General features: G+C 39.6%; 1 protein-coding gene across 14 annotated transcripts in view; it reads left to right on the top strand.

Moving 5' to 3' along the window:
• BPTF (bromodomain PHD finger transcription factor) overlaps positions 1 to 17,143 on the top strand; it is a 147,325-nt gene extending 130,182 nt beyond the window's left edge. For 8 of the 14 annotated variants that reach the window (XM_027047878.2, XM_027047872.2, XM_027047880.2 and 5 more), the window contains 5 exons: positions 1,259 to 1,432; positions 2,180 to 2,372; positions 3,209 to 3,293; positions 9,440 to 9,626; positions 14,942 to 15,881. In XM_027047878.2, the coding sequence (XP_026903679.2) occupies positions 1,259 to 1,432; positions 2,180 to 2,372; positions 3,209 to 3,293; positions 9,440 to 9,626; positions 14,942 to 14,978 (676 nt within the window). In that variant the 3' untranslated portion in view covers positions 14,979 to 15,881. The other 6 variants (XM_027047876.2, XM_027047881.2, XM_027047883.2 and 3 more) reach the window with 3 other exon arrangements.
• Positions 17,144 to 18,759: the final 1,616 nt, after the last annotated feature.

Raw genomic sequence — 18,759 nt, 5'->3', positions numbered from 1 at the left:
ACCATCTCGTGAAGGCAACATACAAAACACCTGGAAGGCCCAACCCCCACCTGTGGCAGCAAAAATCCTGGAGGAGTCTTAATTCAAAAGAAAAAAAGTAATGGGAGTAGGATGAACCACACAACCATACGTTATTCCTTTACGTTCGTTTGGAAGGTTAGTTTGAAGTTTGAGGACTGCTTCCATCGCTCCAGGGGAATCCGCCAAGAAATACTTTGGTGGAACCGTGTCAGCAAGGCCAGTCCGGGTCCTTATGATTCACGCGGATTCCTGCTATGATTTTTACATGGCGTTCCTACACAGCTCCTGTCAACACTTTTAAATGCACTCTGTGTTTACCATAGAGATGCTTTTCATTCGTTCCATCCTTTGGGGTCTTCTGTTACAAAAGCCTGGAGGCCTGGCTGAATGCGATTACCCTCAGTCACACACTCCGACACCCCCACCGTGCCAAGTACTGTGGAACCCCTTGCTGTTTTGGATACCTATCCTGTATCACTGTCCACGCCGGGTACCCCCTGTTTTGAATCGAAGTAGTTCCTTACCAGTTAGTTAACCTGGTCACTCTCCACACTGTCACATACGTTACATTAACTGAAAAACTGGCCCACATCATAATCTGTTACCATTGGGTTAAATTCCAGTGTTTCTTTAGAAAACTTAGTAGAAAGTGAGTCACTACATGTACCTCTCTTAGTTGTCTTCTTCATGCCATATTTTGACCATTTATCTTTTGCACCTGGCTGACCTGCATGTTCCTCGTAGTGTAACTTCTACTTGGTGTTTGCGCTTTGCTTTGTTCTCAAATTTAAATCGTGAGATACATTTTCAAACCTATCTAAGAAATAGCCCTGAATTTGAAATGGCTTCTGTGGCATAGGTTTGACAGATGTAAGTCTTTGATTCTTCGGCTTTGGTTTTTGTGCCTGTTACAGTTTTACACACATTCATTAAGAGGGAGACATTACCATCAGTGTGTTGTTTATTTTTTCCAATTCCAGTATGTTTTTAAAGACCCATATTTCACCAAACAGTGTATTTGTTGAAATTGATGTGAGTGATTTTATGTTTCCACACTTGATACAGTGTCAGATGCTGTAGTTTGCCAGGGGTAGAATGGTTGGATTCAGGATGTTTAGCTGACTCATTGCAGAAAGTTATCCTGTAAGAAAGTGAATCAGGACAGGGAAGACAGGTTTAAGTATCATGCAGCTCAAAATGACAATTACATTGTCATTTTCATTGTGAATACTTTTAGGTTCTATATTGGCTGTGATCTTTGTACTAACTGGTATCATGGAGAATGTGTTGGCATCACAGAAAAGGAGGCTAAGAAAATGGATGTGTACATCTGTAATGATTGTAAACGGGCACAAGAGGGCAGCAGTGAGGAATTGTACTGTATCTGCAGAACACCTTATGATGAGTCACAGTGAGTTCTGATAAGAGCATCATATTTAATAATTTAGGAAGCCAAATTGCTCTGACTGGTTACTTATTTATTTTAATAAAAAGCAAGGTATTTTTCTGCATATATTATACACTTACATTACAAATTCCTTTCCAATTTTTTTTCTCTTTTTCTCTCTTTACCTCCCCTTCAAAATTTGTGTTGCTTCATAGCGAATGTTTGAGATGCATTGGGAAAAAATACGGTTTAATGGTAGACTTGATTCTTCAATATGTAACAGAAACGAATGAGATGAAAACAGCCTGCTTGTTTGGATTTTATCAGTGTTTGAAATGGTGCATTATTGTAGGTTAGAAAAAAACACTAATTTGGGTAAAAGCTTTGAGACTCTGTTATTAGCTTACAGGATTTTGAGCTCCCAGTTGGGTGGCCAGTATCAGCTTCCCATTTGATACGGTACTAGTTGAAAGATTTTTGGCTTTATTTTGTTTTGAGCTTTAAAGTCAATCAAATGTTTTACGTTTTTCTTCATATTCTCCAATATTACACAGTGTTCTTAATAAGCTTTTAGTGCTTTGTTAACATCAGAAGTACTAAATTAACACATTTGAATGTCAATCTTCAGAAGTATTAAAACAATTGTGATACTAAAACTGTTTTATACCCAGAGTTAGAATCTTTTCAGGTGCATGTTTTACTTTTTAAGGTAGATGTAAGTAACGTGATCCCATCTGTTTTGAACTCACATTTCCATTTCGGATCTTGCAGATTTTATATTGGCTGTGATCGGTGTCAGAACTGGTACCATGGGCGCTGCGTGGGCATCTTGCAGAGTGAGGCAGAGCTCATTGACGAGTATGTCTGTCCACAGTGCCAGTCAACCGAGGATGCCATGACAGTGCTCACGCCGCTAACGGAGAAAGATTACGAGGGTTTGAAAAGGGTGCTGCGTTCTTTACAGGTAAGAAGACGCCGTGTGTGCGTTGTCTGCAGATGAAATCAGCCAGCGTTGACTCTGGAGCCATTTCTGGGGTTTGAACCTTCCAGTCTCAGAATCTGTGATCGTTTACTGACCTCCAGCCAGTCTAGTGAAGTACTCCAGACTTCAGTCCTTCACGTGCCGATATCACGAGCAGGTTAACCGTATCCACACATTAGCTCGAATGGTGTTTATCTGACACTCGTATTTAAAACGACTCACTTTTTTAACCTAAATGTAATTTTTAAAGAAAAGTTTTCCTCACTACCATAGATTGAAAAACAGTTCGATTAGATTCTAGTGAGGGGGCACCTGGCTGGCTCAGTTGAAAGAGCGTACGACTCTTGACCTTGGGGTTGTGCGTTCGAGCCCTGCATTAGGTGTAGAGATTACTTAAAAATAAAATCTTAAAAAAAAAAAAAGAACTAAAAAGAGAACAGTGGTCTCAATATGTGGTGAAGTTATTTATTAGCATGTCTGACACCTCATTCGTCCGCAATGGTGACTGTTCCACCCCAGTTTTACAGGTAGCAGGTTGTCATGTAGGAATGAGAGGACAGACTTCTTGTCTTCTACGCTAGTGCCCCAGCCCCACAGTTGAGGTCCTCAGACCAACCCTTTGAGAACCGTTAATACAGAGTATGCTCACCCGAGATGATTTGTAAGTAGGGCAAAACTCTACTCACGTTTACATTATAAATAATCTCATCTATCAGGTTGAAAACTGACTTTTGGGGCTTAAGGGTTGATTGATAAAGCAATTCAAATGGGAAACTTAAATGACCTGACAATAATGATGTTCTCTCCTCCCATCACAGGCCCATAAGATGGCCTGGCCTTTCCTTGAGCCAGTGGATCCTAATGATGCACCAGATTATTACGGTGTTATTAAGGAACCTATGGGTAGGTACTTGAGTTGAATATGGAGTTTTTTCAGAAGTCTCCGCAGATATCTGTCACGCGTGATACGTCGTGACGATACGTTGAGCAAGGCTGGTGGAAGAATAAATTGGTGTGGTAACTTGTGGGATGTACTAGGAGTGTGTATTAAGTTTAAATCTGCATTCCCTTGGACCCAGCAATTTCATTTATTAGGATTTACATGGGCACAAGTATGTTGTTCACCACAGTACCGTTGTCAATCCCAGAAATACCAGAAATGACACAGTGGCCGTCATAGAGGAGTAGCTGAATCAGTGATATGGAAGCAGAGCATCCTACAGCCATATAAAAGATGAGTGAAATCAGTGAGCGAGTCAAGGTCTGAGTCTCTTATAGCTCCCTGTTACCTCTTCCTCATCTTTTCCTGAAGGAAAGCAAATTTGATAGGCCTGCGGTAGAGATCCAAGAGCATATATCCTCATTTCCCAGGAAAAAAAATGGTAACAGGTAACAGTCACAAGTGATTGTATTGAGATGAACAGCCTCAGGTGGTTACATTCAAAGTAGTTTATCTGCAGATGAAATTATAAAAATTAAAATGTACGTCAAAGCTTCCAAAATTGCCAGAGAGAAAAGCAGCTCCAGCTGACCATCTTCTAAATGAGAAGGATTTTATTGTATATTTTCAAGTTGCTAGGAGAATTATCTGAGCAGTTCTCATCACGAGGGGAAAAAAAAAAAAAACTTTTTTACTATATGCGGTTGGTGATAGATGTTAATTAAACTTACTGGGCAATCACGTTGCAGTACCTACGTATAATCAGATAATTATGTTGTACACCGAAAACTGATACAGCGTCATATGTCAGTTGTATTTCAGTTTCAAGAAATGGGAAGGGTTTGTGTTTGATGGCTAGTTCAAAGAGGGGAAACCCTGAAGGGGAGGTAGGCGTGAGGGCTTAGCTAAAACGGTCTGAAAAGGCAGCTAAACGGTCTGGTGTTGAAGGTAGAAGACGCTACTCCCTGTACGTATCTCACATCTTTGCAATCTCTTTTGAGAAATATCTAGGGATATTTATTTAGATGATAGATAACTCTGCTTTTTTTTAAGTTATATTTTTGAGAGAGAGCGACAGAGCACACACATGCAGGAGCAGGGGAGGGGCAGAGAGAGAGGGAGAGAGAGAGAGAAAGAGAGAGACAGAGAGAGAATCCCAAGCAGGCTCCCGCACTGTCAGCCCAGAGCCTGACATGGGGCTCAAACCCACAAACTGTGAAATCATGACCTGAGCTGAAATCAAGAGTCGGACGCTTCACCCACTGAGCCACCCAGGTGCTCTGATAATTCTCCTTCTTAACATAACACAATTATAGGAAAACTAGGAAATAAAAAAAGTAGGAAAAGATAGAATGCACCTGGATCTTTTCCTCACTGAATCCCATTTTGGAGTGCATGCATGCGCATGTGTGTGTATGTGTGAAAATTGAGATCATATCATCTCGTTTGAGGGGCGCCTGGCTGGCTCAGTAGGGGAAGCATGCGCCTTTGATCTCAGGGTCATGAGTTTAAGCCCCACGTTGGGTGCAGAGATTACTAAAAAAACTAAAACTTAAAAATAAGTAAATAAATAAATATTGTCCTCTGTTTGACAAACACGTCACTGTGCCATTAATCTTCAATAACATGACTTCGAGGACTTTCTGTAGTCTGTGAATTGAGTATACTTTAACTTATTTAACCAAAATTCTTTTCTTAAAGAGCTGGATTGTTTTCTGGGTCTTTTTCCCCCCCTTCATCTTTATTAGCCATCAAGATAAACATTCTCTTGTGATTCGGTATATACATGAAGATAATCTAGATCTCCAAGACATATACTCTTGAAAGAAAAATAAAAGTTACAGAAAAATACCTAGATTTTAAGCAGCAAACAATTATATACTTTGTAAGGGCACATAAATGTGTTTAGAAATGTATAAACATGTCTGCGAAGATTCAGGCTAAATTGAAAATAGCTTGGGGCGCCGGGGTGGCTTAGTCAGTTAAGCGTCCGACTTCAGCTCAGGTCATGATCTCGCGGTTCGTGAGTTCAAGCCCCGCATCGGGCTCTGTGCTGACAGCTCGGAGCCTAGAGCCCGATTCGGATTCTGTGTCTCCCTCTCCCTCTCTCTGCCCCTCCCCCACTCATACTCAGTCTCTCTCTGTCCCTGTCAAAAATAAATAAACATTAAAAAATTTTTTTAAATAAATTAATTAAAAATAGTTTATTTTCAGAGAAGGAGGGAACCAATAAGATCAGCAGCTCTAATAAATTTTTTTAAACAGAAATAGGGTTATATGAATGAATCCTGTTTTATAACATACTTTATAAATTTATCAGTACCTTTTTCACATGAGCTATAGTATAGACCTACATCGTTTTTCATTGTATGCAATTAAGATACTGTATTTAATCACCTCTCTATTAATGGGGTTGTCAGTTGTGTGCAGTTTTTGCTGTTATAAACAACACTTGAGTGAATATCTTCTTTCATGCATTTGCCTGCACTTGTTTGTTTTCTGAGGAGAAATTCCTAGAATGAGCATTTCTGGGTCAAATGGTATTTATACTCCGTACATTTTTGATAGGTATTTTTGAATTGCACTTCAGTACATTGAACCCGTTTCCAATAATAATGTATGACAGTATCCTTCTCTCTCCACTCTTGAAAACCCTAAGTATTATTGTGCTTTTGATAGGAAATATTTTCTTGGAAAATAATTATTTCAAAATAGTATGTTAGGTGTATAGATGTTACAGAGGTGCAGAGAGTAAAATTTGAAGTGTACTACCACTCTCGTTCTCTGTCTTGGAGTCATTGTTGAAAATAGGTTGATGTATTAATTTTTAATATCTGCCAATTTGGACAAAGAATGTGGTTCTTTGGCTTTGCATGACTTCAGTAATTAGTGTTGTGTACTTGCCGTTTGAACTTGATGTGAGTTTCCTATTTATGTATTTTGCCCATACAGAATGTTTCTAGGATGTTCATATTGTTGTCAGTGTTCCTTAAGGGCTCTTTATATGCCAGGGACATTTAAAAGTTTCATACTGATGCACATGGGTGGCTCAGTCGGTTGAGCGTCCAACTCTTGATTTCGGCTTAGGTCATGATCCTCACGGTTCATGGGATCGAGCCCTGTGTCAGCCTCCATGCTGACAGCGCAGGGCCTTCTTGGGATTCTCTCTCTTCCTCTCTGTCTGCCCCTCCCCACTCGCACTCACTCTGCCTCTCCCAAAAATAGTTTTTTAAAAGCTTCTTATTGATTTTTTTGGCATACGATCATTTTTAATGTTTTGGGATTTAAATCTATTAATCATTATGAATTTTGCCTCTGGAGTCATGCCTTTAGTCTTTTGTGCTTCCCCAGGTATATAAATACTCACATATATGTTCTCCTGGTACTTTCTTTTTGAGGGATATCTAATTAAGTTGGAATCACAAAACATCCAAGCACTATTCACATACATTATTAAAGTTAGCCAGACGGTAAGCACACAGAATTTAAGTGCAAGAATGATGTGTTGTGTCAGATGTTTACCCTTTTCTGTACAGCCTCCATACCCTGCACACAATAGACGTGCCCAAGTCTTGCTTGGGATTTCATGAGGCCGGAAGCATGTTTGCGGTTGTATTTTTCTGCTCCCTGCAGACACTGCCAGAGACAGATGCGTGCGTGCACATGTGTGGCAAAATATACATAACTACCTAGTATGCACAATTCAGTGATTAATTACATTTATGATGTAGTCCTTTTAGCCCTCCTTATGGTTTTCATCGTTGTCCTTAAATTTTAATCCAGCTGGAATTACTTTGGCATTAGTGTGAAGAATTTTTTCTTCAGCTGTAGAGGCAATTGCCTCAACCCAGTTTCTTTCTTTTTTCTTTAATTTTCTTTTTCTTTTCTTTTCTTTTTTTTTTTTTTTTTTTTTTTTTTTTTTTTTTTTGGTTTATTTATTTTTGAGAGAGAGCACAAATGGGGGAAGGCACAGAGAGGGAAACACAGAATCCAAAGCCGGCTCCAGACTTCTGAGCTGTCAGCACAGAGCCTGATACAGGGCCCAGACCCAGGAACTGGGAGGTCCTGACATGAACCAAAGTCAGATGCTCAACAGACTGAGCCACCCAGGCACCCCAGACCTTGTTTGGAAGATGACTACAATAAATGGAGGTGGGGAAATTGTAATAGGGAGAATCTGCCAACCACAGATCTGTAGGCATCTCAAAGGCTAGGCAGAAAAGGGCTTTTCTTTTATAAGGAAGAGTAAACAAGGCTAGAAAGAATGGGATGTGGCAAGTAGGATGAAGAATAGTGGTGTGGTTGGGGGCAGACCCCCTGCATTAGCCTATTTCTAGGAGAGATTATGGAGGAAGGGCTGAGTCTGTTACGATGAGAGTAGGTCAAAGCTAAGGCTTCTGGAGGAAAGAGAGAAGTTTAGCTAACGTATAGTCTAGTCACATAGCAGGTATTTTGTCCAGATTGGTCAATGGCACCTATAGTTCAGCTAATCATTTATCGCCTCAACCCAGTTTCTTAATGAATTTTCCTTCCTTGGCTTATTTGACATGACATCTTCGACATACATAAAATTCTTCTGCTGAAAATGATTAGGTCTCTTCCTGTTTTGAATAGTTTCGTTAACGTTTGTGTCACCCTACAGAATGCCACACTTTCCATTGTCACAGCTTTATAATATTTGTTTAATGTCTGATTAAAATCTCTCCTTTTACGTTTATTTTTCAAATGTTTCTTAGATATTCTTGGGCTTTAAAATCATTTTCTCAAATTCTAAAATAATCACTGAAATTTAGTTTGAAATTGTATTATCTCTCAATCTGTCAAACCTAGATTGATTTGACATCACCAGCTCTTTATTCTCCCAGGTTTTTTTTTTTCCTTTTTCTTTTTTCTTTTTGTAATGTTTATTTTTGAGAGAGAGAGAGAGAGAGAGAGAGAGCGCGAGCACACAAGCAGGGGAGGGGCATAGAGAGAGAGAGGGAAACACAGAATCTGAAGCGGACTCCAGGCTCATAGCTGTCAGCACAGAGCCCAGTGCGGGGCTCAAACCCACAAACCACGGGATCGTGACCTGAGCTAAAGTCAGACACTTAGCCGACTGAGCCACCCAGACGCCCCATGTTCTCCCAGGTTTTTATGTGAGATCATGTGTGGAATTTTCCTTCAAACACAACTTTCTCCTAGGACCTAGTGTTATTTCAAAAGATTAAGCTCAGTGTATCCCAAAGCAGTTACCTTTGTCCCAGTTGAATGATTCTAGTCCTCTCTACATACTACCTGCAGTATTAGATGCTAATATTTTTATTCATATCAGCTAAGATTTTTCCCTTTAAGTGGACACTTTATATCCTTGCCACGTTAAGTGTTACATTAGTGTCACTTGGGGTGCCTGAGTGGCTCAGTTGGTCGATCGTCCGACTTCAGCTCAGGTCAAGATCTCGTGGTTCATGAGTTCGAGCCCCACATCGGGCTCTGTGCTGACAGTTCAGAGCAGAGCCTGGAGCCTGCTTCGGATTCTGTGTCTCCCTCTCTCTCTGCCCCTCCCCAGCTTGCCCTCTCGTCTCTCTCTCCCTCAAAAATAAATGAAACCATTACAAAAATTGTTGTTAAGGTGTCACTTGCCACCAATATAAGGTAACAATAAAAATTAGTAAAGAAAGCAAAATGATGGTGTTAACATCTAATACAGGTATCACAAAGCCCCAAAGATATTTCGGTCTTAATTTTGGATTGCCTCCTCTTTGTACATGTAATACACATAATTGTTTGCATGTAAAAATGTATTGTGCCTAGATGCGTATTGATCGTGTGGGTGTAGTTTCCTTTATTTCAACCCAACTGAATGAAGAGCTGTTCTCTCATTAACTGAAAGTAAAAGAACCTTCTTAATAGCAGCCAAGGTTTATATTTTAGACTCCCCCAATCAAAACCAGAATGGAGTAGTGCTCCTTTTTTCTTCATGAATTGCTGACCAGTCCCCAGTGGTGAATCAGCTTGGTTTCAGGGGCTGCTGGGGCAGGAAGCCTATATTCTTCTTAGAACTGTGGGCAGTATTCACATTGGAACTGCCTTAAAGCTTTAAAAATGTTCTGTGTTTTGTGTTTTTAAGACCTCGCCACCATGGAAGAAAGAGTACAAAGACGGTATTATGAAAAGCTGACGGAATTTGTGGCAGACATGACCAAAATTTTTGATAACTGTCGTTACTACAATCCTAGTGACTCGCCTTTTTACCAATGTGCAGAAGTTCTTGAATCATTCTTTGTACAGAAATTGAAAGGATTCAAGGCTAGCAGGTGAGCAAATGCGTTCCGTGTCCTGAATTAACCCAGTTCCTCCAGTTCTTCCTACTGTTTTTGTCTAGATCAGCCAGTGCAGTCTGTGATAAATTTGAACCTTGAAATCAAGAATCGTGAAAAAAGAAAAAAAATCAAGACTCTAGCATTACAATACACTGCCAAGGACAAGAGGACAGACTCAGCAACGAGAAGTTGCTGAATTTGTGATCTGCTGAAAATTAAAGTTTTTGGGTTTTTTTTTGTTTGTTTGTTTTTTAATAAAAAGCACTTATCAGATGCTTACAGAATGCAAGATGCTCTCTTAAATGCCACACGGGGCAGGGGCACCTGGCTGTCTCAGTCGGAAGAGTGTGCGACTCTTGATCTCGGGGCAGTGAGTTCAAGCCCCATGTTGGGTGCAGAGTTTACTTGATAAAATAAATAAATATATATTTATACTTAAGTAAATATATATTTATATTTAAAAAAGAAACATGCCATGGGGCACACAAAAATTTAGTAGCAAGACAGAGCTCTTGCCCTTACTGAGTTTACCAAAGCATAAAAATTACTGTTCTATAGGGTAGAGTAAGGGGAAGACTAGGAGAGGGGATTTAAGCACTTTCTCCTTAATTTATGCTTGCTACATCTTTGAAATCATAAAAGGTTTTATTTCTCTGGGTATTTTTCCTGTGAGCAAAACTAGACTTTAAGTCCACCGGCCTTTACTGTGAACCTCCGGTAACACAGAAGCAGTGAGCAACTTTGCATGGTATTCAGATACAGCATCTGCGTGCCTTTTGTTTCTGAACCTCAGTCTCCCCTTCTCAAGCCCATGACTTTCTTCTTTCCAACAGGGCCCTGTTCTCTTTTCCTGTGATAACTTCCACCACTTTGTAGCCCTGATATTCACTACTCACCATCATCCCCCATCCACCAGCTTGCATGCTTGATCCTCCCTAGGTACTCGGACTGGGTAGATCTTGGCTGGTCTGGGGCCTGGGCATCTCTATTATCTAGTGAACTCTGCGTATCAAAGTGTAAGAATCAGTGCTGTGCTTAGTTATTTTCTTCTGAGGAAAATCCATAGGGTGTTGTCTCTCTCCTTGTCCCACAGCAAGGTAGATCAAGAACTGCATTTTGAAATCCGTTTACATAAACTAAAAGTGAAGGACAAGCCTAGCTAAGGTGTCCCAGGGAATCAAAAGTATAGGCAAGGAAGGAAGGAAACCAGGTAGGTGGGCAGGCTGTAGACCAAGAACGAAGAGAGTTTACAGAATCTCTGAAACTCCCATTTGTATCCTCTCCTGTTAACCCATTAGCCGTAGAACCTAAAGTGGAAGAGGACGACTTACTCCATATGGTAAAGTCCCTCGTAAAATAATAATGAAGGAATAAAAAGGGATAAACTCAGAATATGAGAAGAATATGGTAGATGTTACTGATGAGGTTTCCACAGATTCTACAGAATACAGAAAGCAGATGAAAGGATCGTCTGACAAAGCCAGGGGTGCCACAGGCCATTCGCCGGCTCTTCAGCAGAGGTGACCGCTTGCTGACCAGTAGACCTGCTGCAAGCCTCCAACACGAAGAGTCCAAAACACAATAAAAGGCAAGAGAGGAGTTAAAGATCTGTATATGGGCTAGTCACCCTTTGTAAGCTGTGTACAGACAGCCCTGTGTGGGCAGCCCGAAGCACTGGAAGAACACAAGTTTCTTCCCTGGAGAAATGGAATAAGCTTTCTGCAGAGAACTGGAGTAGGCAGAAGAGAATTGGACTCGGAGTAAAGTCCCCCGACCTGAGGTTTGGTTGGGTCCACGGCCCTGTCACTCTGGAGCTGTGGCTCTCGCCTGGGATGATTTGCCCACCCCCATACTTCCCACGGGATGTTCAGCAATGCCCGGAGGCATTTTTGTTGGTCACTCAGAGGCGGGAAGTAATGCTGACGAGATGCAACTAAACGTCCTCGTGCACCAGACCGCCCCCGCCCCCAACAAAGAATTATCCAGCCCCCAAATGTCAGTAGGGTTGAAATTAAGAAACCTTGATCGAAGGCAACACTTGCCAGTCAGCCTTACACAGGTGCATAGGGCTCTGCAGGCACCTTTCTGGTCCTTCAACTTCCTCTCTTTCAGTGTGAACAGATAGCCAGGGATGACCAGATATGTAAGGAAAGCTTGCAGCGTAAAAGAGAAAGGTCAAGGTGTAGCAGAACAGATAAAAGAGAACTTAAGAAAAACAAACAAAAAAACCAAGCCTCTAAGTCATGTCCCAAGAGAAATTTTATGAGATAGTGAATCTAGGGGCACCTGGCCAGCTCAGTTGGTAGAGCATGATCTTGGAGTCATGAGTTCCAGCCCCACGTTGCAAGTAGAGTTTATTTAAAAAAAAAAAAAAAAAATCTTGAATCTACAAAATGGCGAAAAGGATATTAGGAATAAAGAACAGTTAGAAGGAGTGGCTAGAAAAGAAACTAAACTTACTGTAAACAGTGAAAGTTAAAATCAAGGACTTTCTCAATGGAAAGAACAAAAAGACAAGTCAATGAAAAATGTGAAAGGAAGAAAATGCATTGTAGCATTTCCAGTACTCACTTAATGGAAATTCCAGAAAAGAACAAGAGAGAAGACTGAGGAAAATAAATTATCAAAAGACTAATACAAGAAAAATTCCCTGAGCTGATGAGAGGCACGAGACTTCAAGTTCAAGCAGAACAGATTCATTCATTCATCAAATGGTTATTGAGACCCTGCTGTGTGTCAGATATTGAATCCCTCTGGGGCTTCATTCTTGTGGGGTGAGAGGGGTATGGAATGATAAGGACAGTTGGTAAACATATAAGCCAGCTGGACAAATGGGAAAAAGTCCATCCCACATATCCATCATTGTAAAATTTCCAGATGCCAAGGATAAAAGAAGTTTTTCTCAGCGTTTCTAAAGAAAATAAAACAACCTATAAAGCAACAAGAATTAGACTGGTACCAGACTTTTCTCTAACAACATGGAACGCCGGAAGACTTTGGAGGAATACGTCTAAAAGTTTGAGGAAAAATGATTTTCAACCTACGATTCTGTGTCCAGCCAAACAATCAAGTGCAGGGGCAGAACAAATGCACTTTCAGTCACGGAAGGACTCATAAAGGGACTCCTTCCCATGAATCCTTTCTTTGCAAGTTATTTTAAGATGTACACTAGCAAAATAACTCAAGAAAACAAAAGATCTTGGATCCAAGAAACAAGCGGTTCAGGAAAATAATATGAATCACTCTAACTCATGACGACATTGGTACAGCAGGCTAATGCAGCAGGGAGTCCAAACTGGAGCAGGAGAATGGAGCATTCTCAGGAGGAAGGTGTCTGGCGGGAGAAATGGTTCATACATTAGATAATTACTAGTTTAAGAATGCAAGAGGGAAAAAATGGAAGGCAATTCAAGATCCCATGAAAACCATAAAGTTGTGTAGGAATGCTAAGAATGCCCTCTTAGCAAAGGAGTAGGTGGCACAAGGAGAAAAATATTTACATAGTCACAATAATGTAAACAGTGCGTTGATGTTCAGCTTTTAGAATCAACCTGTAGACAAAGCACAGTAAGATTTAATTTAAAATTAGAAGTAAAAGTTGGATTCAAGAAGAGAGGTGGGAAAATGGTTATGTGAGCTTAGTTATCATTTGCTGTAGCAGGATTTAAGCAATATGAAGTTGCTTAAACGAGAAATAGCAGCATGAGAACTCTACGTGCCGACGAACTGGAGTTCAAAGCAATTGATCCTAGGGAGCCTTGGCTTCAGGTTGAGTAAATATTGGGATAAGAGGACCACAACTTAGTTTCAGTCTCTCCCTGCTTTTTTATTTGCACCTCTTGCAGTTAGTCCTCCAGTTAAATTTCTATAGTTGTCCTTTTTTAATTGGAAAGGCTTTAGCCTTTGCTAGTAACTGTGAGGTGGAAACTGGGGGATTTGAATCCCACCCTGCTGCCATGCCAGGCTTGCAGGCAGAACCCAGAGTGGGAATGGTAGCAGCTGCCGATGAAGGAGGAGAAAGCATCTGCGGGCTTGTGGCGAAACAAAGAAATTGGGGAAAGGAGGAGGTCCAGGGGCTGGGTCTACACAGTACAGGGGCCACTTACGAGAGCTTGTCACCCATTTATTTTTTGCAGCTTTTTATTTTATTTGAGTTCACAGAATCTTCATTAAGGAACGTGGGAGCAAATTGACAAGTTTGCTCAATTCTATAAGATGAAATGTGAGGAGATTTTAAGGAATTTTTTTGTTGCTTTCCAGATTTAAGGCATTTAAGAATGAAACCTACATGTAGCCATTCATTGAAATGGGATTGATTTATGGGTTTCCAGTATTTCCATTGCCATATTTTCCCCATTTTTAATTTATGATCTCTAGCATTGTTCGCACATTATTTTCATTACTGTGCTTTGTTACAATTCATCATTTATACCATCCATGTTCTTTCTTTTCTTACAGATTCTGATATCTTTAGTCTGAATTTTTAACTGGATCAGAACTGGATGTTGGGGTCACTCTTTCTTTTATTGTTCCACGTGATTACCTAATTCAAAATTGCCCCCCCACAAAGTTCATACTAGTTAATTTAATGTTTTAATGTTAAAAATATATGTACAGTAGTAAATGGTTTATTCTAGCGGCCATGTTGAACAATGTACTTAAGAATTGTAAACTCCTGGAATGCTGTATTTATCCACACTGCTGCAGTAGACCGCACTCTGACTTAGTCCTGGCGGCTGTGCAGGAGTGTGGTTTTTACTAACGAAAGTTGTGAATAAAACTGTGAAACTAGAGAGGAGACTTTCTGGACTTCAATAGAAAAATGTGATTTTAATACTGCTATTTCTTTTTTTTTAATATAATTTTTTCTTCATATTCCCCGAATCAATGTAAATAAGCATGTACGTACACACACACACACACACACACACACACAGACACACACACGCACACACACACACGCGCACACACACACCTTTACCACAATGGTAATGCCTCTGTAAATGTTTCTATCTGTCCCATTGGCTAAAAATGTATAATCTTTATTAGATGAATATATATATATATATATATATATATATTTTAATAATGGCTTTTTCCAGTGAACTATCATGTTTCAGTGTACAGTGAAAATTTCTATTGTAGGTTAACAGTTTCTTACTTGTTCTCATATATTTGCTTGCCAAGGGTAAATGAAAGAACATGGCTGCTTCTTCCCCCAGACAGACTGACCTTGGCATCCACATAAAGCATCATTGTTTTCAAAAATGAAGGGTGCTTAATTGTTCCCTTTTTTCTGTATTCTGTAGGTCTCATAACAACAAACTGCAGTCTACAGCTTCTTAAAGTTCAGCGTGTTAACCTAACATAAAACACAGCAAGAATCTGGTTGTCTGAACTATTTTAAATTAAGGAGCCAGATGTTTTTAGTCAGGTTATCCTGACAAGACTTGACCTAAACTTCGTTTTTATTGGTCATAACAGTCCAATTATATTCTTGGCCAATTTTGTCCAACGGACAAGGGAAAAGCAAAGTCAACGACACCATTATCTTGTCAAGATCAAATGGTTTTACTATTGTGGCAGAAGCGGGAAAACTTTGTTTATTGAGAAAAAAAAAAGAAAAAAGAAAGCAAGAAAAAAAGATAATATGGGGTCAAGTGTAACTCCATGGAAATGCCACGTCTGCTCTTCAGTGAAGAAGCTGGTTTAGTCTCACAGAAAACTTTTGACTGTATTTATTTATTGTTGCAAAAAAGACGCTTTTTTATTGCTGCCCTCATTTGTCAGCTAATTATTTTTTCTTATAAAATCCAGCCCCAGTTTCATGTAATCCGTTCTGTATCTTATCATGATTCCTGTAGGTAAAAGTACAAGACGACCTCTAGATGTCTTTTCTTTCTATGAAAGGAGCTGCTATGTACACATGTGCACACAGACACAGACACACAGACACACACACACACACACACACAACTGGGAATCAACAATGAGTTTATTGTTCATGGTAGATAAAAATTAAGCTTGCATAAAGGTTGGGCTAAGTGGTCCTGGACTACAGACTCTGTTGCCTTGAATATAACAGTACAATTTGTCATTTACTCTGCACCAGGCTAAACTGAGTAAAATCTATTTGAAGGTATCTTGTTTGTAAACATTTGTCAGATTCTAATTTTTTTTCTTTTTGTATTAAAATTCAACTATGGATGTATATGAAACAAAATAAATGGAGATCATTTTTCTCCCACAGATGGTGTCTTTGAATGTGCGCTAATGATTATCTGTAAGCCTTTGAGGGGAAAGGGAGGGCCACAAGGTAAACAAAAGCCCGACGAACTTCATTGTACCTGAGTTTCTCCAGGATGATAGTGGCCCTTCGTTTTAGAATTCCCAGCCCACTGTCACTACATCCAAGAAAAATCTTCAGGGGTGCTAATCCTGTTGTATCAATTGATCATACTAATAAAAGAGGTAATGTGGCAAAATACACATTGCCCTCATGTGTACATTATATCATACCAGGCAGATTAGCAGTTACGGACAGCTACTTCTATTTTATGAAGGGCGTTTTTTAGATGACATGATCCATGTTGTATTTTTTGTTTATTGGTTGAGTTGTCTGGGTTTGGGGGGTTTTTTGTTTGGTTTTTTCCTCATAAAAAGTAGTGTAAGCAAGTATGGGAAAAGATGGAAACAACAGAGGAAGGTATACTTTGCAGATTTTTCCTTTCGGTGTTCTACCCTTCCATGTTGTGTTACTGTGTTGTAATAATCGCTTCTGTAACATCTGCCGTAGGTGGTTTGTGGAGCTTTGCAAAAATTTTACTAGATTTTGCACTAATGCGCATTAGCTTTGTCCTACCGGTTTCTGGAATTTGTCTAATCATGTTTTTAAAGTTTCCTTCTGTTTAATATCACCCTGCTATGCAAAGCCTTTCCCAGACCTTAGTTTCTTAAAAGAAAGAGGTGGCTCCAGTTCCCAGTTCTTCCTTATTACAGACTCAGGTGTGCAGGTGTTCTGGGTTCATTTTATCTCAAGAAGCCCATTCCTTTTTGTGCATACGAATGTCACTTAAAGCTCTGCTTACAAACTTAAGGAGACTAACTGCTCAATATGAAAACGTGGAAACAGAGTTTCTGCTTAAAATACTAACACAGAAGTAGTCAAATACAGGTTATTTACAGGTTATTTTGTCCTTTTACTTTTCAAGAAAATGTTACCTATTGTATGCACTGTGCTGATGCAAGAGTCCTACAATTTAATGAATTATAAAATTATTCTGCATCTCATCACGTCACAGTATTTCTGTACTATTTATTCATATATATATATAGATATAGATATATATGGGCTTAATCGTTTAAAACTTGTTGCGGCAAGAATTTTCCTACCTGTAGGCAATAGATTGCTATGTTTTTAACAGATTGTGGCAAATTCTAAACAGCAATTCTTTTTGTACGTAATAGGACGTTTCATCCTAGAAAAATAAAGTAATGTTTTTGACATTGGATTTGGTGCAGTTTCTAATGAAACAGTGGTTGGTTGGTTGGTTGGTTGATGTATTTTCTGTAGCCATTGGCATTGCCAAGTTGTACCAAAAAAAGGTAAATTTTATGGGGATCCTCAGACCAGGAAGTTGTTAGTTTCATGTGTGCATTTAACAACAAAGCCTTTGGCAATTTCTGCCACCATATAAATAGGCATTTTATAGTTTTATCAACTTAATAGAGCTTCAGTCTTTCAAAAGTCATTTTTGAAAAACATACATTCTTATATAATGAATTTCACAAGCTGCTTTTCTACGAGTATTCTCTGACAGGCTCCTCCTATTCCATAAGATACACGTATTATAGCTGTTTTCCTTTCAATAGTCCGAGTAGTAGAATGCACATTTGTGATACGTGGTTAGGGTTTTTCTACTTCGTCTTGTAAATACATTGAATTTGCATCTAGTAGGTGTCCTTGGCCAAAAACTATTGGTGCTTGGGGGTCTCATCTGCTAAGTTCACAGTCCTTGAAAACGTTTCATAATAATTATTTTCATAATATCGGTAAAGCTTTTTTCTCCCATCCAGATTCTGCAGGATTTGTATTTTAGCTAATGCCCTGCAATAGGTTAAAAAAAATTTTTTGTGAACTTTCAGAGCTATTTTCTAAAGTAAAACAATGCCTTTTTATACTTTAAATGGCCTAGAGTGTTAGAGACCCTGAGATTTTGCCGTTGTTTGTAATCTACCTTCCCAGAATCTGTAAATCGATGTTCTTCCCCTCTTTGTATTCATCTTTGTGTGTTTCTGATATTAAAGGAGCCAGCCTCGTGGTGACCTTTTAAGTGTGCGTGGACGGGCTGAGCCAGACACAGCTGCACGGTAGTGGTGGCCCCTGCTCTTTCTGTGATTGAGGGTGTTCCCCGGAGGCGTCCAGTTTAGTCCTGAATGTGAGAATGGCGCCACCTCATGGGCAAAGCAGTGTCTTATTAAGTGTTTGGAGGGGAAGAGCCAGCTGAGAAGTATTTTTAACAATCCGAAGTATTCTGAGCGATACTTCTGGATAAACTACTGAGAAAGACGTTTCTTAGAAGATCACACCCCATTTGATCCAATTTGGACCAAATTCAACTAAAGAAAAGCTCTATTTTTTTAAATGATAAAGTCCCAGACTTGAAACGGGGATTGTAATTGCAATTGGTAGGCCAGTTTTTAGGTGTCTGCATATAGGCTGTTTGACCCACCTTAAGAACGATGGAAGGAATTTAAACAAACAGTGCCAAATGATGTCTTTTAAAAACTTAAAAGTCAGTACCCAAAAAAGGCATATATTTTTTTATAGACCTGAAAGCAAGACAAGTACTTTTTTTTTTTCTTGAGTTCTAACAGCTTAATTCAAAGGAGGGATGGTACCGAGTTTCTCTCGAAGGCAATGGAGTGTTCTATTGAGAGACGACTGCCAGCGCACATAGCCTCTTAGTCTTTGGCACACAAACACACTGCTAAGAAAAATCTATCAGGACAAAAGGATTAGGAACTACAATGAATTTGCTACTTAAATGTTTCCATAAAATTACAGATTGTGGCCAATGAAATTCTTAACCTTTTTTGCCCAACTTGGGATTCTCCGTCTTACCAC

Source organism: Acinonyx jubatus, chromosome E1 (genome assembly GCF_027475565.1).
Source record: "Acinonyx jubatus isolate Ajub_Pintada_27869175 chromosome E1, VMU_Ajub_asm_v1.0, whole genome shotgun sequence".
NCBI classification, from domain to species: Eukaryota; Metazoa; Chordata; class Mammalia; order Carnivora; family Felidae; genus Acinonyx; species Acinonyx jubatus.
Note: the sequence above shows the minus strand (reverse complement) of the source record. Positions and strands in the feature narration are given on the sequence as shown.